General features: G+C 41.7%; 2 protein-coding genes across 3 annotated transcripts in view; both read right to left on the bottom strand.

The window, feature by feature from the left end:
- The window catches only part of LOC143767939 (uncharacterized), a 122,768-nt gene that overhangs the window by 62,683 nt on the left and 37,382 nt on the right, over positions 1-22,703 (bottom strand). The window lies entirely within an intron of this gene.
- LOC143767972 (uncharacterized) overlaps positions 7,850-22,703 on the bottom strand; it is a 45,614-nt gene continuing 30,760 nt past the window's right edge. Inside the window, exon 2 of the mRNA XM_077256558.1 lies at positions 7,850-12,747. Within this exon, the coding sequence (XP_077112673.1) occupies positions 11,486-12,715 (1,230 nt within the window). The 5' untranslated portion in view covers positions 12,716-12,747 and the 3' untranslated portion in view covers positions 7,850-11,485. The remainder of the gene's footprint in view (positions 12,748-22,703) is intronic.

Below are 22,703 nucleotides of genomic sequence, written 5' to 3'. Positions count from 1 at the left end.
CATCGTAATTAAATTTATACGATCGGCTACAGATAACGGAAGATTACTCCAAGAGCCAAATTTAAGCTTGACCAGTTCCAATAGTGGAAGAATATTAAGCTGTAGGTCAAGGTCACTGCATTTGGATATATTAATGCCTAAGTATTTAAAATGAGACAATAGGCAATGGAGACAAGCTATCAAGGTGGGCCATTGGGCTATGAGAAAGGGGCAATAAGGCAGACTTATCCCAATTTATGTATAACCCCGAGCATTTATCAAATTAATCTATGGTAGTAATCACCTGTGACGTCTCTTCTGTCTTATCTATAAATATCACCATATAAGCCAGTAGTGTCTAAATGATCTGCTATGTTTATATCCCTAATATTTGGAGAGGACCTTATACGTATTGCCAACACCTCAATCGCAAGAGCAAAGAGGGCCGGAGAGAGGGGGCATCTCTGACGTGTTCCCCTAGATAGAGAAAACGATTCCGATACAGAGTTATTTATAATTATACGAGCTTTAGGTTTTGTGTATATTACGCCAATTCATTTTTTAAATCTAGCATCAAAACCATATTTCTGTAAACATGCAGACAATAAGGGCCATTCAAGGGAGTTAAAGGCCTTAGCCGCATCGAAGGATGCCAAAGCCCAGTTATTATCGGACACCAAAGAACTATATTGAACCACCGACTGGACCCGCCCTATATTAATAGAAGAAACCAGTCTGGTCTGGCTTTATAAGATCCAATATAACCGAGTTCAGCCTAGTGGCCAGAACCTCAGAAAAGATTTTATAATCCACGTTTACCAGCGATATGGGGCGATAAGATCCACATTCAAGGGGGTCCTTCCCTTCATTCCAAGCACAATAATATTAGCCTCATAAAAGGAGTCTGGCAAAGATCCTCCCTCCCAGATCCCTCGAAACATCTTTAAAAGAAGTGGTGCCAATATATCTCGATATTTCCTGTATAATTTCCTGGGGAATCCATCCGGTCCGCTAGCTTTCCCAGAAGCCATATCCATCATGGCACCTTCTGTCAAATCCTCTATAGTAAAATCAGCATCCAGAAAGGCCTGCTGAGTAGGACTCAACGTGGGGAATTTTAAATCTGATAATCAAAACATTCTGGGATACCAAGACCACTCCGAGAGCTATACAATGCTCTATAATAATCAAAGAAACAATGAAGTATATCCTCAGTCGAGGTTACCACTGAACCATCCAATTTTTGAATTTGGAGTATAGTATTAGACGTGTTATGCTGGCTCACCAAAAAAGCCAAAAATTTACTTGCCTGGTTCCCCAGTTCAAAGTAGGATTGACGGGTAAAAAATAGTTTGCGTTTAGATTTGGTGTCCATATATTGGGTATATAGAACTATATGAGGTCAGCCACTCAATTCTATTTTCATTAGTTTGACTAGATATGTACAGAGCTTCTGAGTCCTTCAGTCACTGTTCCATCTCATCGTCCTCCCCTGAAGTTACCCGTTTAATATAAGAAATTGTAGAAGATAAATATCATTTTAACCCCTTAACCCCCAAGGGTGGTTTGCTAATTTTTACAATTCTGACCACTGTCCCTTTATGAGGTTATAACACTGGAACGCTTCACCAGAGCCCCTGATGTGCCTAAACATTGAAACCCCCACAAGTGACACCATTTTGAAAAGTAGACACCCTAAGGAACTTATCTAGATGTGTTGGGAGAACTTTGAACCCCCAAGTATTTCACTACAGTTTATAACGCAGAACCAAGAAAATAAAAAATCATTTTTTCCCACAAAAATAGTTTTTTAGCCCCCCAATTTTTTATTTTCCCAAGGGTAACAAGAGAAATTGGGCCCCAAAAGTTGTTGTCCAATTTGTCCTGAGTACGCTGATACCCCATATTTGGGGGGAACCACCTTTGGGTGCATGGCAGAGCTCGGAAGGGAAGGAGCGCCTTTTGGAATGCAGACTTAGATGGATTGGTCTGCAGGCGTCACGTTGCATTTGCAGAGCCCCTGATGTACCCAAACAGTAGAAACCCCCAAGTGACCCCATATTGGAAACTAGACCCCCCAAGGAACTTATCTAGATGTGTTGTGAGAACTTTTAACCCCAAGTGTTTCACTATAACGCAGAGCCGTGAAAATAAAAAATAATTTCCCCCAAAAAAATGGTTTTTAACCCCCAAATTTTTATTTTCCCAAGGGTAACAAGAGAAATTGGACCCCAAACGTTGTTGTCCAATTTGTTCTGAGTACGCTGATATCCCATATGTTAAGGTAAACCCTGTTTAGGCACACGGGAGAGCTCGGAAGGGAAGGAGCACTGTTTTACTTTTTCAACGCAGAATTTGCTGGAATTGAGATCGGACGCCATGTCGCGTTTGGAAAGCCCTTGATGTGTCTAAACAGTGGTAGCCCCCAATTCTAACTGAAACCCTAACCCAAACACACCCCTAACCCTGACCCCAACCCTAACCACACCTCTAACTCCAACACATCCCTAATCCCAAACATAACCTTAACCACACCCCTAACCCTGACACACCCCTAACACTAATCCCAACCGTAAATGTAATCCAAACCCTAACTTTAGCCCCAACCCTAACTTTAGCCCCAACCCTAACCCTAACTTTAGCCTCAACCCTAACTGTAGCCCTAACCCCAACCCAACCCTAATGGAAAAATGGAAATAAATACATTTTTTAAAATTTTATTATTTTTCCCTAACTAAGTGGGTGATGAAGGGGGGTTTCATTTACTTTTATAGCGGGTTTTTCAGCGTATTTGTATGATTGGCGGCCGTCACACACTAAAAGACGCTTTTTATTTTAAAAAATAGTTTTTGCGTCTCCACATTTTGAGAGCTATAATTAAAAACAGAAATAAACACTTGAGATAGATCACTCTAATGACTCTATATATGAGTTTCACTTTTTGCATTGAAGAACTGAAATAAATTAACTTTTTGATAATATTATAATTTAGTGAGAAGCACTTGTATGTGACTATGTAAAAAACAATTAAGAACATAAAAAAGCTTCTCCCCTGTGTGAATTCTTTTTTTTTAAATTTGTTTATTAATTCACAAATCAAAATGTACAAATTAGCATACAACCAAAATAATACATATGCATCTGTCAAAGTAGTAATAAAAGAACAGCAAATTTGTACATCAAATTGTTTGAACAATTTTAGTTTCTCAAGTCCATATAATGCAGTATGGACAATAGATTAATTAGCAAATAATCAGAAAACAATATTTAACCATATATATATTTGGTAGTATATAGCTCAAAATCACACTACATAACTAATTAAACTACAATTATCCAGCTGTCAAGTATAGTTACACAATATTAATAGTCTTGTGATGCCATAAAATAGAATTCGATGCATTCTAACCATAATATTCATGGTGGTACTAGACCTCTACGTACTAGTATAGTAAGATGAGAAGAGTTCCACCTGTCCCAAATCTTGTCAAATTTCCCTAAACACCCCCTATTCTGATATAGTGTTCTCTCATACGGTATAGCTAAATTTACTAATTCAAAGAACTAAGAAAATACCACTGGAGCTTACCACTTATAGATAGGGATACAAGGGAAATATAGAAAGCAGCTGGAGATTAAAACAGGTTCTGTGTATGTACCTGTGAAAAGTGGGTATGTCAAAAGAGAATAAGATGTAATCTCTGCGCTAACCAAGTTGAAGAAGAGAATATACACCAAAACTAAAACTAAAAATGCCAAAAGATGTATAAATATAAGTATAAGGGTAATGATGGTACTCACTTATTTGGCATAGATTGCTGGTTGGTGTAGCTGTAGCAAGGACTTGACACTTGAAAGAAAGGAATATATATCCTATATACTGGAAATTAATATAATAGTATTAATAAATGTAGGTCCATGTACTATGTTGAGGCAAAAGGAAAGTACTTACAGATGGTAATAGGTGATGCTGCGTGCACTTGAAGGTTGCTTCCCAGTAAGCGACGGGCTGGAACTAGATGGATTACTGGCCCATATAGGAGCAATATAATGAGGGGCTACTGTCGTGCCTAAATAGAATGTATTAATAATACACAGCAGGATCTCCAAAAGTGATGCTTAGCGAATTATATTATATTATAGTGGAACAGCGCACTTACTTTCCAAATGTGTTGCGGAACCTCCACGTAGCAGGAATGTAACGCTGAAGTAGAAAACTGGGACCAGCCGACGGTGTCACAAGGTGCTGGTGCAGAGGGCGGCTGAGTAGGGAGCCTCTAGAGAGAGGCACACTAGTGAGCAGGAGTGCTCGGAAAGATCCGAGGAAGCGGTAATACAGCACCGGGTGCAGGGCTGGGGCTGACCGCCAACTAGGAGAAGATATTGCTGCAAGAGTGGCTGAGTGGAGAGCCACTGGGGCAAGGTATCGGCCGTGTCCCGCGCGCTCCGGCCGTGAGCAACGCTGGGATTCGGCGCGATAGGTGGGCGGGGCTAGAATGTGACGTCACAAGGTAGCGAGGATGGGTGCTCGGCAGGGATTTGACCAACGCGCTATCATAGCCCTGACGAAGAGAGGAGACACATCTCGAAACGCGTTGGTCAAATCCCTGCCGAGCACCCGTCCTCACCGGGGACGGTGGGCTACACAGGGCTCCAGGCGGCATCAGGTAATACAATAATGGTTGATTTATTTTAAGTACAAACTTGTTAGATAGCGTAGTCAAAGGTGGTTTACAGCCCCTTCGTGACTGGTGTTTGTTTCCATGGTGTGCACCTAGATTCTGGGTTATAATCTTGTTAAATAAGACACACTTTGGAGCAACTATACATGTAACACTATATGCCTGTTTCATGCCTGGTGTCTTTGTGTTTTCCCCCATATTCTGGTTTTACCCCTGTCACATCCCTTGTAATTTATATAACTGGTTTCTAATAAAAGTATACAATTTTTAAACTTTATTTATGGTTCTTGGTGGTGCGGTTTTCTTTGTTTGAGTCTTATCCCAATTTATGTATAACCCCGAGCATTTATCAATTTAATCTATGGTAGTAATCACCTGTGACGGCTCTTCTGTCTTATCTATAAATATCACCATATCATTAGCATATAAGCCGATATTGTCTAAACGATCTGCTATGTTTATACCCCTAATATTTGGAGAGGACCTTATACGTATTGCCAACACCTCAATCGCAAGAGCAAAGAGGGCCGGAGAGAGGGGGCATCTCTGACGTTTTCCCCTAGATAGAGAAAACGATTCCGATACAGAGTTGTTTATAATTATACGAGCTTTAGGTTTTGTGTATATTACGCCAATTCATTTTTTAAATCTAGCACCAAAACCATATTTCTGTAAACATGCAGACAATAAGGGCCATTCAAGGGAGTTAAAGGCCTTAGCCGCATCGAAGGATGCCAAAGCCCAGTTATTATCGGACACCAAAGAACTATATTGAACCACCGACTGGACCCGCCTTATATTAATAGAAGAAACCAGTCTGGTCTGGCTTTATAAGATCCAATATAACCGAGTTCAGCCTAGTGGCCAGAACCTCAGAAAAGATTTTATAATCCACGTTTACCAGCGATATGGGGCGATAAGATCCACATTCAAGGGGGTCCTTCCCTTCATTCCAAGCACAATAATATTAGCCTCATAAAAGGAGTCTGGCAAAGATCCTCCCTCCCAGATCCCTCGAAACATCTTTAAAAGAAGTGGTGCCAATATATCTCGATATTTCCTGTATAATTTCCTGGGGAATCCATCCGGTCCGCTAGCTTTCCCAGAAGCCATATCCATCATGGCACCTTCTGTCAAATCCTCTATAGTAAAATCAGCATCCAGAAAGGCCTGCTGAGTAGGACTCAACGTGGGGAATTTTATATCTGATAATCAAAACATTCTGGGATACCAAGACCACTCCGAGAGCTATACAATGCTCTATAATAATCAAAGAAACAATGAAGTATATCCTCAGTCGAGGTTACCACTGAACCATCCAATTTTTGAATTTGGAGTATAGTATTAGACGTGTTATGCTGGCTCACCAAAAAAGCCAAAAATTTACTTGCCTGGTTCCCCAGTTCAAAGTAGGATTGACGGGTAAAAAATAGTTTGCGTTTAGATTTGGTGTCCATATATTGGGTATATAGAACTATATGAGGTCAGCCACTCAATTCTATTTTCATTAGTTTGACTAGATATGTACAGAGCTTCTGAGTCCGTCAGTCACTGTTCTATCTTATCGTCCTCCCCTGAAGTTACCCGTTTAATATAAGAAATTGTAGAAGATAAATATCATTTTAACCCCTTAACCCCCAAGGGTGGTTTGCTAATTTTTACAATTCTGACCACTGTCCCTTTATGAGGTTATAACACTGGAACGCTTCACCAGAGCCCCTGATGTGCCTAAACATTGAAACCCCCACAAGTGACACCATTTTGAAAAGTAGACACCCTAAGGAACTTATCTAGATGTGTTGTGAGAACTTTGAACCCCCAAGTATTTCTCTACAGTTTATAACGCAGAACCAAGAAAATAAAAAATCATTTTTTCCCACAAAAATAGTTTTTTAGCCCCCCAATTTTTTATTTTCCCAAGGGTATCAAGAGAAATTGGACCCCAAAAGTTGTTGTCCAATTTGTCCTGAGTACGCTGATACCCCATATGTGGGGGGAACCACCTTTGGGTGCATGGCAGAGCTCGGAAGGGAAGGAGCGCCTTTTGGAATGCAGACTTAGATGGATTGGTCTGCAGGCGTCACGTTGCATTTGCAGAGCCCCTGATGTATCCAAACAGTAGAAACCCCCAAGTGACCCTATATTGGAAACTAGACCCCCCAAGGAACTTATCTAGATGTGTTGTGAGAACTTTTAACCCCAAGTGTTTCACTATAACGCAGAGCCGTGAAAATAAAAAATAATTTCCCCCCAAAAAATGGTTTTTAACCCCCAAATTTTTATTTTCCCAAGGGTAACAAGAGAAATTGGACCCCAAACGTTGTTGTCCAATTTGTTCTGAGTACGCTGATATCCCATATGTTAAGGTAAACCCTGTTTAGGCACACGGGAGAGCTCGGAAGGGAAGGAGCACTGTTTTACTTTTTCAACGCAGAATTTGCTGGAATTGAGATCGGACGCCATGTCGCGTTTGGAAAGCCCTTGATGTGTCTAAACAGTGGTAGCCCCCAATTCTAACTGAAACCCTAACCCAATCACACCCCTAACCCCAACCCTAACCACACCTCTAACTCCAACACATCCCTAATCCCAACCATAACCTTAACCACACCCCTAACCCTGACACACCCCTAACACTAATCCCAACCGTAAATGTAATCCAAACCCTAACTTTAGCCCCAACCCTAACTTTAGCCCCAACCCTAACCCTAACTTTAGCCTCAACCCTAACTGTAGCCCTAACCCCAACCCTAATGGGAAAATGGAAATAAATACATTTTTTAAAATTTTATTATTTTTCCCTAACTAAGTGGGTGATGAAGGGGGGTTTCATTTACTTTTATAGCGGGTTTTTCAGCGTATTTTTATGATTGGCGGCCGTCACACACTATAAGACGCTTTTTATTTTAAAAAATAGTTTTTGCGTCTCCACATTTTGAGAGCTATAATTTTTGCATCTTTTTGTCCAGAGTCATGTGAGGCCTTGCTTTTTGCTTGACGAGTTGACATTTTTATTGGTATCAATTTCGGGCACGTGACATTTCTTGATTGCTTTTTATTCCGATTTTTGTGAGGCAGAATGACCAAAAACCAGCTATTCATGAATTTCTTTGGGGGGGGGGGGGGGGGGGCATTTATACCATTCCACATTTGGTAAAATTATTATATCTTTAATTATTATATTATATCTTTTTTATGTTTTGGCGCTTTTATATGATAAAAACTATTTTATATAAAAAATAATTATTTTTGCATTGCTTTATTCTGAGGACTATAATTTTTTTTTTTTTTCATTGATGATGCTGTATGGCGGCTCGTTTTTTACGGGACAAGATGACGTTTTCAACTATACCACGGTTACTTATATCCGTATTTTTGATCGGTGTTATTCCACTTTTTGTTCGGCGGTATGATAATAAGGCGTTTTTTGCCTTTTTTTTTTTTTTTTTTTACGGTGATCACTGAAGGGGTTAAATAGTGGGACAGTTTTATAGGTTGGGTCGATACTAAATATGCGTACTTTTATTTTTTTTTAGATAAAGGAATGTATTTATTGGAACTTTTTTTTTTTATTTAGGAATTTTTTTTTTTTTCCTTGATTATTTTTTTTTTACTTTATAACATTGCCCCAGGGGGGGCATCATGTTATAGGGTCAGATCGCTGATCTGACACTTTGCAGAGCACTGTGCCAGATCAGTGATCTGACAGGCACTGCAGGGAGGCTTGCAAGCTCCTGCTCTGCGCAGGCGCTTGCAAGCCACCTCCCTGCAGGACCCAGAAGGCCCCCCGTGGCCATATTGGATCCGGGGCCTGCAGGGAGGAGGTAGGAGACCCTCGGAGTAATGTGATCACATCGCGATGCTTCCCTATACCGCCAGAACACTGCGATCATCTTGGATCGCAGTGTGCCGGGGGTTAATGTGCAGGGCGGGAGCGGTCCGTGACAGCTCCTGGCACATAGTGCCAGATGTCAGCTGCGATAGTCAGTTGACACCCGGCCGCGATCGGCCACGCTCCCCCCGTGAGCGCGGCCGATCGCATATGACATACTATCCCGTCACTGGGAATTAAGTCCCAAGTCACCTTGACGGGATAGTACGTCATATGGGATTAAGGGTTAAGCATGCCTTGAGGGTATCCCAAAACAGTTTAATATTCTGGGGTTCACGATGGGAAGAAATGAAATGATCTAATTGATCAATAGTTCTATCATTAGAACCTATTTGTTTTTTTAGCCACAATGGATTTAACTTCCAGAATATATTGTGGTTCAGTTGGCCAAATCTAATATCGGACTGTGATCTGAGATCCCTTTATTACCATGCTTTATGTCATCAACCCGCCTAGCTAATCTACTGGATCCAAATATATAGTCTATACGGGATAGAGTGCGTCTATTAGATGAGTGACAAGTATATTCCTTCATCTTAGGATGACGCAGCCTCCATAGATCTAGCCACCTACTACCCTCTATGAACAGTGCTAGCTGAGATGAAGATGGAGAAGGGGTCCCTCCCGAAGTCTCACCATCCAGCCTAAGTCTGTCAACATAATTGTCCATGACTAAATTAGTCTACCATGCATATAACGTGCGCATCCGGATAATTAAAAGCAAAGCTCATTGCCATTTGAAGAACTGAGACATTGAATGGGGGAGGATTATAAACACACAATATAACGTACCTACTTGAATTTATCAATGCATATACAAAAATAAAGCGGCTGTCAGGGTCTTTCCGAGCCTCCTTGACCTCCCACCTAACATCTCTATGTATCAATAATGATACCCCCCTTGAATAACTAGTATGGTATGTGTGAATGAACCATTGCACCCATGGCTTCTGTATGCACAGAGCTGAATCTCTGGTTAGGTGTGTTTCAACCAAAGCCACAATATAAGGGTGATAACGCTTAATCTGGGAAAATACCTTAACTCTCTTACGAGATTTGAGACCCCTCACATTCCAAGTCATACACATAATTTCAGAACCCGTTTTCTCATCCAAATATGATATACATTATAAACACATGTAAAATTTAAAGGCAGCATATAAAGACTCTTGGCAGCAGCTTCTACATAAACAACAAACAGAACTGATATAAAAAGAGATCAAAATAAAATTCAAAAATAAAGGAGCAAAGGCCCGTGCTCCTATCATGGATTGAACAAGGGGATACCCTCACTGAACACAATGTCCGGTATTGCTGTTAAACTGGACGCGAGTAGAAAAAGCTCCAATCATACACTTGTTAGGAGAGTTCAAAATTAGCTGCAAGCATATCAGAACTTCTTTTCATGAGATCCCATATGGGATCGGAACCACTTGGCTGCCTCCCCTGGATCCGTAAAAAAATATGGAAGAACCCTCATGGACAATTTGGAGTCGAGCTATATAGATCATTGAATATAGAACATTCTTTTCTCTGAGCTGCTTCTTGATCTCCATAAACTGTGCTAATTTTTTCTGGAGTTCCATAGAGAAATCAAGGAATATTGAAATCGTGGCATTATTGAATTTGATAGGACCCTTTGTTGTGCCATGCGTAGAATACATCTCTGTCTTTGCAATTGAGGAGATGTGCCAGAAAAGGTCTAGGTAGACTGCCCGGAGGAAGAGATTTTGTAGGGACCCTATGAGACCTTTCCACGGAAAATGTGGAGGAGAATTCATCTCCCAAAGTATCCTTTAGCCAACCTTCCAGGAATTGCTCAGGCTGCTGGCCTTCCGAACGCTCCAGTAATCTAATGATTCCTATGTTATTTCTATTTTTCAGATCATCTGCCTTTTGCTTCCAGGCATTTATGGAGCCAGCCACTTTTGTCAGCTTAGTTTCTATAGGTGTAAGATTGTCCTCCAAGTGGGATACTCTTGATACAACTTCTGTAATGTGCCTCCCCATGGCTTGCATATCTTGTGGGATGCACCCTACTTCATAGTGCATATCCTCTACTTTTCCAGTCAGGGTTGTTCTAGTTAAATATATGGCTTGCATTAACTGTTTGGATGCCTGTTTAAGAGTTCGATCCTCTTGGTCACCAACTTCTTTACTATCAGAAATGCGTTTTTTACACTGATTCGCAGTCTTCGCTTGTGATGGATTATTCCTGAGAGGTCATTATCAGATGGATCAAAACTTGCAAACTCTTAGTTTGTTTGCCAACCCTGAACCTTTTGAATGATTCGTGGTTAACAAATATAAAGTATAGCAAGTTGAGAAAACGTGTATTTCTAAAGTTCTCTCTTCCTCTACTTCCAGTTGCAGCAGTATTATTATAAAGCATATATACACACACACACACTTGTCCAGGCACAGTAATATAGAGGAGTGCAAACAGATCCAAGTATTTAGTAAGGTAGAGCGCTGGGTTTTATGGCAAATCTGAAACTGTTGTTCAAGTCCTGGGTAGCAGAATGAGCTATATTTCTCAGAGCTCACACTGCGCTTCCCCCTCTGTTACCTCCAGGATATAGCCGCACTGCTCCATCAGTCCCTCCAGGAGCAAAGTCCACAGCTCCATGCATCCTGCCACCAGAGTGCACAGTAGATAACCGCCGTCCTCCACAGGCCTTATGTCCCGTAGGAACTTCGTCAGAGCCTGACACACCAGAGCTGAGCGTCGCACTTCCCCAAGAGCCGGAGACCTTCAGGAGCCCAGGGGACTACACTGCTTGCAGGTAAACTCGCTCAGGGCTTTAACAAAGTTAGGATTGTGACATGATTATAGGAGTTCTGTCTGGACGCGTCCTCTCCACTCTACTACATCGCCACGCCCCCTGTGTGAATTCTTTGGTGAATTCTTCACAAAACATTTTCCTCATTCTCAACAGGAAAAGGGCTTCTCGCCTGTGTGGGTTTTCTGGTGGCTATCAAGATTCGTTTTCCTGGTAAAACATTTCCCACATTCTAAACAGGAAAAAGCCTTCTCCCCTGTGTGAGTTTTCTGGTGGCTAACAAGATTCGCTTTCTGATTAAAACATTTCCCACATTCTGAACAGGAAAAAGGCTTCTCCCCTGTGTGAGATCTATGATGTTTGACAAGAACGGATTTATCTAGAAAACATTTCCCACATTCTAAACAGGAAAAAGGCTTCTCCCCTGTGTGAGTTTTTTGGTGGGTAACAAGATGCACATTTTGGTTAAAACATTTCCCACATTCTGAACAGGAAAAAGGCTTCTCCCCTGTGTGAGATCTATGATGTCTGACAAGAGCTGGTTTATCTAGAAAACATTTCCCACATTCTAAACAGGAAAAAGGCTTCTCCCCTGTGTGAGTTTTCTGGTGGCTAACAAGATTCGCTTTCTGCTTAAAACATTTCCCACATTCTGAACAGGAAAAAGGCTTCTCCCCTGTGTGAGATCTATGATGTCTGACAAGAGCCGATTTATCTAGAAAACATTTCAAACATTCTAAACAGGAAAAAGGCTTCTCCCCTGTGTGAGTTTTTTGGTGGGTAACAAGATGCGCTTTGTGGTTAAAACATTTCCCACATTCTGAACAGGAAAAAGGCTTCTCCCCTGTGTGAGATCTATGATGTCTGATAAGACCTGATTTATCTGTAAAACATTTCCCACATTCTGAACAGGAAAAAGGCTTCTCCCCTGTGTGAGTTCTTTGGTGGGTAACAAGCTGCGCATTTCGAATAAAACATTTTCCACATTCTGAACACGAAAATGGCTTCTCCCCTGTGTGAATTCTCTGGTTACTGACAAAATTGGATTTCTGGTTAAAACATCTCCCACTCTTGGAACAAGAAAATCTATTGTCTGCTTTGTGAAAGTTTTGTTGTTTGAGAAAGGACTTTTCTAGGGGAAAACTATTTCCATATTCTAAAAATGAAAAGGTCTTCATTGCTTTAGGAGCAGTTCGTTTTTTAATGCTTGTTTTGTTACTTTGATTTTCATTAGTACTAGGTAATGAAACAGAAGACAGGACCTGTTCCAAAGGATCAGATGACAGATCTTTGCTGTGAAGGGATGATGGTATATTTGGAGTAATGGCATTCACTTCAATTGTATCCTGTGGGATCTCAAGATTATCTGATTTAAACATTGAAGAGGTCAGCTGTGTCCTGGTACGGTCATCTGCCAAGAATAAAACCAATTATTATTTTAGAATAAAATATCCTTGAATTCTATATTTTTGAACATTTCCACTTAAACGGTCTGTAAAAATGGCAAGTTATGCAAAATTATTGAATTATTCACCAAGACAATGACAGTTTACAGTTTACTAGACTGTGCTCAAAATCACATTACGCATCCATGCTTTTGGCATTACCATGCCCGGCTCCAGGTTTTTGAGGGCCCCGGGCGAAAGAGTCTCAGTGGGCCCCTCCACTTTAACACATTCCACGATTCATGATGCACAGATACAGCAGAGAATTATAGGTATAGTACAATGCCATATTTCACTTCTTAAATGACTGATAGCTATTGTAAATTCTACAATACCATAAAGCAGAGGGGTTTTATATAAGTCATCCCCCTATATGCAAATTTTTATGACCTACTCCCTCTTCCTGTTACCAGTAGGCATTTTATTGTTAGCTGAACTTGCTGCAAAGAAAAAACTGCATACATTGAATATGACAATTTTTTAATGGAAAACTTTTTAAAGTAAACATTAGAAAGTATTAACGTAGAAAATTTGTAAAAGTTCAAATTGGGTAGCATATAGCACAGCCACGTAGTATATAGCACAGCCACATAATATATAGCACAGCCATAGTATATAGCAGTCATGTAGTATATAGCACAGCCACTTAGTATATAGCACAATCACGTAGTATATAGCACAGTCACGTAATATATAGCAGTCACATAGTATATAGCACAGCCATGTAGTATGTAGCACAGCTCATGTAGTATATAGCACAGCTCATGTAGTATATAGCACAGCTCATGTAGTATATAGCACAGCCACGCAGTATATAGAACAGCCACGTAGTATAAAGCACAGCCACGTAGTATAAAGCACAGCCACGTAGTATATAGCACAGCCATGTAGTATATAGCACAGCTCATGTAGTATGTAGCACAGCCACGTAGCATATAGCACAGTCATGTACAGTTAGGTCCATATATATTTGGACAGAGACAACATTTTTCTAATTTTGGTTATAGACATTACCACAGTGAATTTTAAGCAAAACAAGTCAGATGCAGCTGAAGTTCAGACTTTCAGCTTTCATTTGAGCGTATCCACATTAAAATTGGATGAAGGGTTTAGGAGTTTCAGCTCCTTAACATGTGCCACCCTGTTTTTAAAGGGACCAAAAGTAATTGGACAATTGACTCCAAGGCTATTTCATGGACAGGTGTGGGCAATCCCTTCGTTTTGTCATTCTCAATTAAGCAGATAAAAGGCCTGGAGTTGATTTGAGGTGTGGTGCTTGCATTTGGAAGGTTTTGCTGTGACGTAAACATGCGGTCAAAGAAGCTCTCCATGCAGGTGAAACAAGCTATCCTTAAGCTGCGAAAACAGAAAAAACCCATCCGACAAATTGCTACAATATTAGGAGTGGCAAAATCTACAGTTTGGTACATCCCGAGAAAGAAAGAAAGCACTGGTGAACCCATCAATGCAAAAATACCTGGGCGCCCACAGAAGACAACAGTGGTGGATGATCGAAGAATAATCTCCATGGTGAAGAGAAACCCCTTCACAACAGCCAACCAAGTGAACAACACTCTCCTGGAGGTCGGCGTATCAATATCCAAATTTACCATAAAGAGAAGACTGCATGAAAGTAAATACAGAGGGTTCACTGCACGGTGCAAGCCACTCATAAGCATCAAGAACAAAAAGGCTAGACTGGACTTTGCTAAAAAAACATCTAAAATAGCCAGCACAGTTCTGGAAGAACATTCTTTGGACAGATGAAACTGTTGTGAATTAGACTTTTTGGCTCCCTCTTGTGGTCACTAGTGATATGACACTTTGATATTCCTTCCCTTGCTTGGTACCCACCTGGCCTCGTTAGTCCAGGGGTGTCGCTGTTTGAATTCCTGGATTCCTGGATTTTCAGTCTGGTGCCTGGCATCGTTGTAATCAGATCCTTCTGTTTGCTCCTTTCTGCTGGTCCTGGTTCTTTGCAAAATTAAGCTAAGTCCTGCTTTCTTGTTTTTGGTTATTTATTGTGCTCTTATTTTTGTCCAGCTTGTACTAAATGTGATTCCTGATACTGCTGGAAGCTCTAGGGGGCGGATGTTCTCCCCCCGTGCCGTTAGACGGTTCGGGGGTTCTTGAATATTCCGCGTGGAGTTTTTGTGAGGGTTTTTGCTGACCATATAAGTCATCTTCCTATATTCTACTATTAGTTAGTGGGCCTCTCTTTGCTAAAAACCTAGTTCATTTCTTGCGTTTGTCTTTTCTTCTTACCTCACCGTTATTATTTGTTGGGGGCTTGTATCCAACTTTTTGGGGTATTTCCTCTGGAGGCAAGAAAGGTCTTTCTTTTCCCTGCTAGGGTTAGTTAGTTCTCCGGCTGGCGCGAGACGTCTAGAATCAACGTAGGTACGTTCCCCGGCTGCTGTTATTTGTGTGCTAGGTTCAGGTATATGGTCAGCCCAGTTACCACTGCCCTATGAGCTGGGTTTTATGCTTGCAGACTTCGCTATTTGTCTTTGAGACCCCCTGCCATTGGGGTCATAACATGAAACCAAGATCAACCTCTACCGGAATGATGGAAAGAGAAAAGTATGGCGAAGGCGTGGTACAGCTCATGATCCAAAGCATACCACATCATCTGTAAAACACGGCGGAGGCAGTGTGATGGCTTGGGCATGCATGGCTGCCAGTGGCACTGGGTCACTAGTGTTTATTGATGATGTGGCACAGGACAGAAGCAGCCGAATTAATTCTGAGGTGTTCAGAGTCATACTGTGTGCTCAGATCCAGCCAAATTCAGCAAAACTGATTGGTCGCCGTTCAATACTACAGATGGACAATGACCCAAAACATAAAGCCAAAGCAACCCAGGAGTTTATTAAAGCAAAGAAGTGGAATATTCTTGAATGGCCAAGTCAGTCACCTGATCTCAACCCAATTGAGCATGCATTTCACTTGTTACAGACTAAACTTCAGACAGAAAGGCCCACAAACAAACAGCAACTGAAAACCACCACAGTGAAGGCCTGGCAGAGCATCAAAAAGGAGGAAACACAGCGTCTGGTGATGTCCATGATTTCAAGACTTCAGGCAGTCATTGCCAACAAAGGGTTTTCAACCAAGTACTAAAAATGAACATTTTATTTAAAATTATTGAATCTGTCCAATTACTTTTGGTCCCTTTAAAAACAGGGTGGCACATGTTAAGGAGCTGAAACTCCAAAACCCTTCATCCAATTTTAATGTGGATACCCTCAAATGAAAGCTGAAAGTCTGAACTTCAACTGCATCTGATATGTTTTGTTTAAAATTCATTGTGGTAATGTCTATAACCAAAATTAGAAAAATGTTGTCTCTGTCCAAATATATATGGACCTAACTGTATATAACACAGCCACGTAGTATATAACACAGGCAGCCCACATAGTGTATAACACAGGCAGCCCATGTAGTATATTGCATAGCCAGCCATGTTGTATATTGCATAGCCAGCCATGTTGTATATAGTCTACAGTCCCAGCATCTCTCAGATGCCATACTGTAGGTCTGTTTTGTGTCGGACTACAAGTCCCAGGCAAGTTGCATCCCTCCGCAATGCTTTGGGTCGGACCAGGCAGGAAGGCTCACTGCTTCACTTTCACGTCACGGTCGTAACTCACGAGTCACGCCATCACTGTCGCCCCCGACCGTTGTGGACACAGGGTGCACCCGTCACGTGCACTGACTGCTGCTCGCTGCCACGCTGGACGGTGGACCCGGACCCATGACAATTTGTGTGTGAGCGAGGATGTAGGATGATGAGCTGGTCCTCACTCTCACCCGGAAGTGACGACCGCCAGCCCGGAAGTGACTCTTCGTATCCCCATGGTGAGTATTATTGCAGCTGCGCAGAGTCAGTCCTGACTCCCAGAGCTCTGTGTGGCGCGCCTCCTGCTGCCGGGGATGTCAGCTCCAGCTCCGCCTCCAAGTCCAGGCTGGGAGTTGACTATGTAGTGACAGTCAAGCTCACTAGCACAGGGAGGCATGTAGTCCGGCTTCAGGGGGTCCCAGGAGCACATGATGCGCATCAGTGTCGGCATCAGTGTCTTACCGTTATGGGCCCCCCTGTCTCGCCAGGGCCCCGGCACTTGCCCGGGTGCTGACGCCGGCCCTGGGCATTACTATAGTGAGAAGAGACCACTTATTTTATGGCATGTGTATCTCCTGGAGCACAATCTGGGCACTATGTGTTGAGTAATAACTTGGGATATTTGCAATTTTTAAATAGAAGAAAAAAGTGAATGCCACTGAGATTAGGTGTAAAGAGTTACTTACTGGTATGGAGGGGTCCACTCTGAATCATTGGCATATTATGGGAGTGAAGTCACTAGGTGGAGGGTGCCAGGAATAAACATGTAGATAAATCCAAAATGAAGAATAAAGCAGCAACACTTCCGTTATGTGACGAAGAAACCTTAGTCCTTTATTTCCAATATAAATTCATGGACAAGGTAATCAGAGCAGGGACAGTGCAAGTAAAAGGACGACGTCCGTATTTAAAAAAAAATTTTGTAAAGGAATTTTTTGCAAAATATTTTTTCGTCTTTTCTTGTGGTTAATATGTATGATCTAGTCAATCAACAAAATTAGATATATGTTTGAATTGTCGTGTCATTTGTTAATGATGTGTTCTATATGAACTTTTTAGTTTTCTACATGGTATGTTTTAAACATATGCAAATGCTGTCACATGATCGCTTTTAAAAAGGAAATTACATGCTGCCTGACATATCTGGACCTGTGGAAGCGTGTTTAATGCGAAACGGCCGTCGTCCTTTTACTTGCACTGTCCCTGCTCTGATTACCTTGTCCATGAATTTATATTGGAAATAAAGGACTAAGGTTTCTTCGTCACATAACGGAAGTGTTGCTGCTTTTTTCTTCATTTGGATTTATCTACATGTTTATTCCTGGCAAGCACCCTCCACCTAGTGACTTCACTCCCATAATGTGCCAATGATTCAGAGTGGACCCCTCCATACCAGTAAGTAACTCTTTTCATCTAATCTCAGTGCCATTCACTTTTTTCTTCTATTTGGACTGCTATGTTTGTTTTTAAGGAATAGAGCACGAGAGAGTTTTAGAGTTGCATTATATACTGGTGGTTGTTGATTTGTTGTTTGGGGTATGGATTTTCCCAATACCTTCGATGAGGCACATGGAGTGCAAGATGGGCTGCAAATGGGACGTGCAGATGCAAGTAATTTTTTTGTTGATTGCTATAGTAAAGACGAATTGGAAGTTATCAGCACGAAATCGTTGGAATATAAAAGACAATTCCTGGCCGAGAAGGAGATAAGAATGTTTTGGACTATTGAATTCCTTAAATCTTATATAGACTGCAAAAGGGTGCCGCGGGGTTTGAGAATTTATAAAGAACCTTCTCAGTTTCATGATGACCCCGTTTTTGAAAAAGCATGGATGGCAATTCATCTTGAGTGCTCCCAAAAATTGTTACAGTTAGTAACATCACGGAATGAGCAAGAATACTCATCTACTTGTAGTGAACTTGAAAGAGCGAAAAGCGAATTATCTTCATGTTGTAATGAAGGCCAAGTCAAGAATTTCCAGAAAAAACTTGAAAGGAAATTAATTCTTACACAAATAGAAATGAAACAAAAGAAAAAAAAGAGACATTTTTAAGAGATAAACAAGATTTTGATGCAGGGCGGGTATTCACTTGGAAGCAATTCGGTAACAAAAAACAGACTGTTAATAATATCAGCGGCCGCAATAAGAATTATAAAAAGAAACCTACCACCGATGGGTGGTTTACGGATTCGGATTCAAGCGCAGCTGAGGATCCTGTGGTATCTGATGTCCCTTCGCCCAGTGGTTCATCAGCCCCTTTGGGTGAAAAAAGACTAGACGAGGAGGGAGACGCAATAAATCCGCAAAAGTAGCGCAAACAAGTCTCTTGGAAAAAATAAATACTTCAGAAAAAATAAATACTTCTGATGATATGCGCATAGTGAACTTACCTAATAAGATTCTGTCTGCTGACCATATTTCTGTGCTTTCCAAAGGTTTAAATTATTGCATTCCCACATCTTTCGATTTGACGGAGTTCAAAATCGATATGTTTAAAAGTGTGAGAAAATTGCATTTGCATAAAACATTTAGCGGAAAGAATAAAAACTATCCACAAATGGACACAAGAAATTTAGTCTCCATAGGAACGTTAGGTTTTATGGCATATCCCCCAGAAGACTTGTCTCATTTTGATTATGTAAAAATGCTTACGGATATTTCTTGCTCAGATGATAGTTTGGAGACTGTTCAGACTAATACCTTACCTGCTTTTCCTTTCACAGGTGGAGTAAAATCTAATTTTATACCTCCTTGCACACCAGGTAACGCGATTAATCTGTTCCTCGAGTTGGTAATAAAAGACATTGAGGCTCAAGTGTACCCTAATCCTGAAAAAAAATCTTTCAGAAAAACAACACAGGGCTCTGAAAGATATGCTATCATGGGATGATGTCATTTTTCGCATGTCGGATAAGGGGGGCAATATACTGTATTTTCTGCTTTGTAAGACGCACTTTATTTCCCCCAAATTTGGGGGGAAAATGGGGGTGTGTCTTTCAAAGCGGATATACCGCTTACGGTTACAGGCTGGGATGAGGGGGTGTCCGCCACCGCTGCCGCGGTTGTCCGCTGCTGCGGTTGTCCGCTGCTGCGGTTGTCCGCTGCTGCCCCGGGTGATGCTGAAGGCTCCGGTGCTGCGGGGGGCTCTGGCGACATTTTGTGAAAGACCAGAGCCCCCCGGCATTTTGTACATGCTTTCCTGTATGACTGACTCCGGGAAAATGGCCGCCGGAATCTCGGGAGATGAGATTTCAGGGCTGAGATCTTGGTCCCAAGATCTCCATCTGCGCATGCGCCGCCTCCCGGCGGCCATTTTCCCAAAGTCCACCGCACCGGAAAGCATGGACGAACTGCCGGGGGCTCTGGCCCTTTACAAAATGTTGGCAGAGCCCCCCGCAACATCAGACACAGCCCTGCAGCACCAGAGACAGCCCTGCAGCACCGGAGCCCCCCTGCAGCACCAGAACCCCCCTGCAGACCCCCTCATCCCAGCCTGCAGCACAGGAGCCCCCCCGCAGACCCCCTCATCCCAGCCTGCAGCACAGGAGCCCCCCTGCAGCACAGGAGCCCCCCTGCAGACCCCCTCATCCCAGCCTGCAGCACAGGAGCCCCCCTGCAGCACAGGAGCCCCCCTGCAGACCCCCTCATCCCAGCCTGCAGCACAGGAGCCCCCCTGCAGACCCCCTCATCCTAGCCTGCAGCAATGCTCCACTCCTGCCTCCAGCAACGACCCTGGGACCCTGATCCACCGCAGCCACAACCCCTGGTAAGCAATAAGACGCATGGATTATAAGAAGCCCTTCCAATTTATTAAAAAAAAGTTTTTTCCTATTTTTCTCAACATTTGGGGTGCGTCTTATAATCCGGAGCGTCTTACAAAGCTAAAAATACGGTAGTTATTTTGGAAAAAACATATTATATAGAAGAAGCTTTGTCCCAACTGAATCAAACTAACACCTATATACGGCTGCAAAACAACCCAATTCCTAAATATAAAAACATATTAAGGTCCTTTTTACGAAAAAACGTAGAAAATGGGGTCCTGACAAAAAAAGGAAGGTGAAAAATTATTTCCCCCATTTCCGTGTATTCCACATTGGTATACGATACCTAAAATACACAAGTCAATCTCTCAACCACCCAGAAGACCAATTGTATCTGGAGCCTTTGTCACAGTATCTCGACTGATGTTTAAAACCACTTTTACCACAAATTCCTTCTTTTGTGAGGGATTCTGGTGACTTTCTCAGAGTGTTATGTTCTATTGAGTGGCAACCAAGTTTTGCCTTAACATCAATCGATATAGAAAGTCTCTACACCAGAATCCCTCACGATCTGGGCATTATGGCAGTTAAATTTTTTTTTTACAGAATTCACATAAATCATCTGAGTTAGTCACCTTCATTTTGGAAGGTTTAGATTTTGTATTAACTCATAATGTGTTCAAATTTCTCAATCAGTGGTATTTACAAGTGGTCAGGACTGCCATGGGCACGCTCGTCGCTTGCTTTTTCGCCAATCTTTTTCTTGCGGCTTTTGAAGAAAAATGTATTACCAGTGAAAAAAATCCCTTCTTAAAACACATAAAAAGTTACATACGTTATTATTTTTATCGTCTGGGATGGTAGTAAAATTGAGTTTGATGAGTTCGTTGTATATCTTAATACCGTAAATAACGAAAACATGTGTTTTACATCATGCTTCGGGCAAGATAGTCTAAATTTTTTAGACATTGATATTAGTATTCATGGTTGCAACATTCTAACAAAAGTACACAGAAAATCTACAGCTTCTAATTCGCTGCTGCATTTCGATTCAGCTCATCCTTATTTTACTAAGAAAAGCCGGCCTTACAGCCAAATGCTTCGTTTAAGAAAAATTAATAACGATGACAGTTGTTTTCAGCAGCAAATGGATGCATTAAAAAAGCGCTTTGTCGATAGAGGTTATCCCTTATCATTGTTAAATGAATCTGAACATCGGGTTAAAAATAAAACGCAAGTCGAACTTTTGAAAAGAAAACCGCGTTCCTTGTCATCTCAGACAGCCACATCTGAGCATAAAAAGTTTTTCAATTTCTGCTTTCAACATACGCCTTTGGATAAAGCTATACATGCGTCAATTCGAAAGAATTGGCATATTTTGGCATCAGACAATGCTCTAAGGCTACGTTCACATTTGCATTGTTGGGCGCAGCGTCGGAGACGCGGCGTGACGCAACCAACAACGCATGTACACAACGCAGCGTTTTGCGACGCATGCGTTGTCATAAGATCCTACAGATCGGGACTTTCGGCGCAGAGAAAACGCTACAAGTAGTGTCCCTTCGCCCTGTCTTGTGCGTCTATATGACGCATGCGTCGTAAAACACAGTACAACGCATACGGGCGCATGTCCATGCGCCCCACATGTTAAAGATAGGGGCGCATGACGCATGCGTCGGTATGCGTTGACGACGCTGCGCCCAACAACGCAAATGTGAACGTAGCCTAAATACATGCGGTAAAATAACTCCCCGTTTTGCTTACAAAAGAACACACAATCTAACAGATCTTTTAGTAAAAAATCGTATTTCTCAATCCAATGATAACCGGTTAACTCTGAATACCCCAAAAGGAAACTTTAAATGTGGGGATTGCAGTTTTTTACAGATTGGAGTTTCTTACAGATTGGCCCTTTGCAACATAAAATAAAGGATTTGATTACTTGCAAGACAAAATATGTTGTTTACATCATGTTTTGTCCCTGCTCTCTCTTTTATATTGGGAAAACTATTAGATCGCTGAATATTAGATTTCGGGAACACTTCCATTCAGTCTCCACCGGCAAAGGTTCACCTCGTTTTATACAGCACGTTCAGACAGCACATGATTCCAATCCCCGCTGCTTGCGGTTCGCGGGTTTAGAAGTAAATGACATGCTACCTGACATATCTGGACCCGTGGAAGCATGTTTAACGCGAAACGGCCGTCGTCCTTTTACTTGCACTGTCCCTGCTCTGATTACCTTGTCCATGAATTTATATTGAAAATAAAGGACTAAGGTTTCTTCGTCACATAACGGACGTGTTTCTGCTTTTTTCTTCATTTGGATATATTTGCAATTTTCACTTTCCAACATCCACAGCTCGTGTTAATATCTGGAAACTGCCAGTGGAGTCAAAATAGTCACTATTCCTATAGATTAATTTATTGATGGTTATAACTTACAAAATGGAGTCACTTTAAAGGGATTTAATCTGCTCTGGTTTTATGCAATTTTGTCATATTAGGGATTCTGCAAATGGTGTGCCCCATTT

This window comes from Ranitomeya variabilis, chromosome 4, assembly GCF_051348905.1.
Source record: "Ranitomeya variabilis isolate aRanVar5 chromosome 4, aRanVar5.hap1, whole genome shotgun sequence".
In the NCBI taxonomy this organism is placed as follows: Eukaryota; Metazoa; Chordata; class Amphibia; order Anura; family Dendrobatidae; genus Ranitomeya; species Ranitomeya variabilis.
The sequence above is the reverse complement of the archived record's forward strand: the minus strand, read 5'-3'. Positions and strand labels throughout refer to the sequence as shown.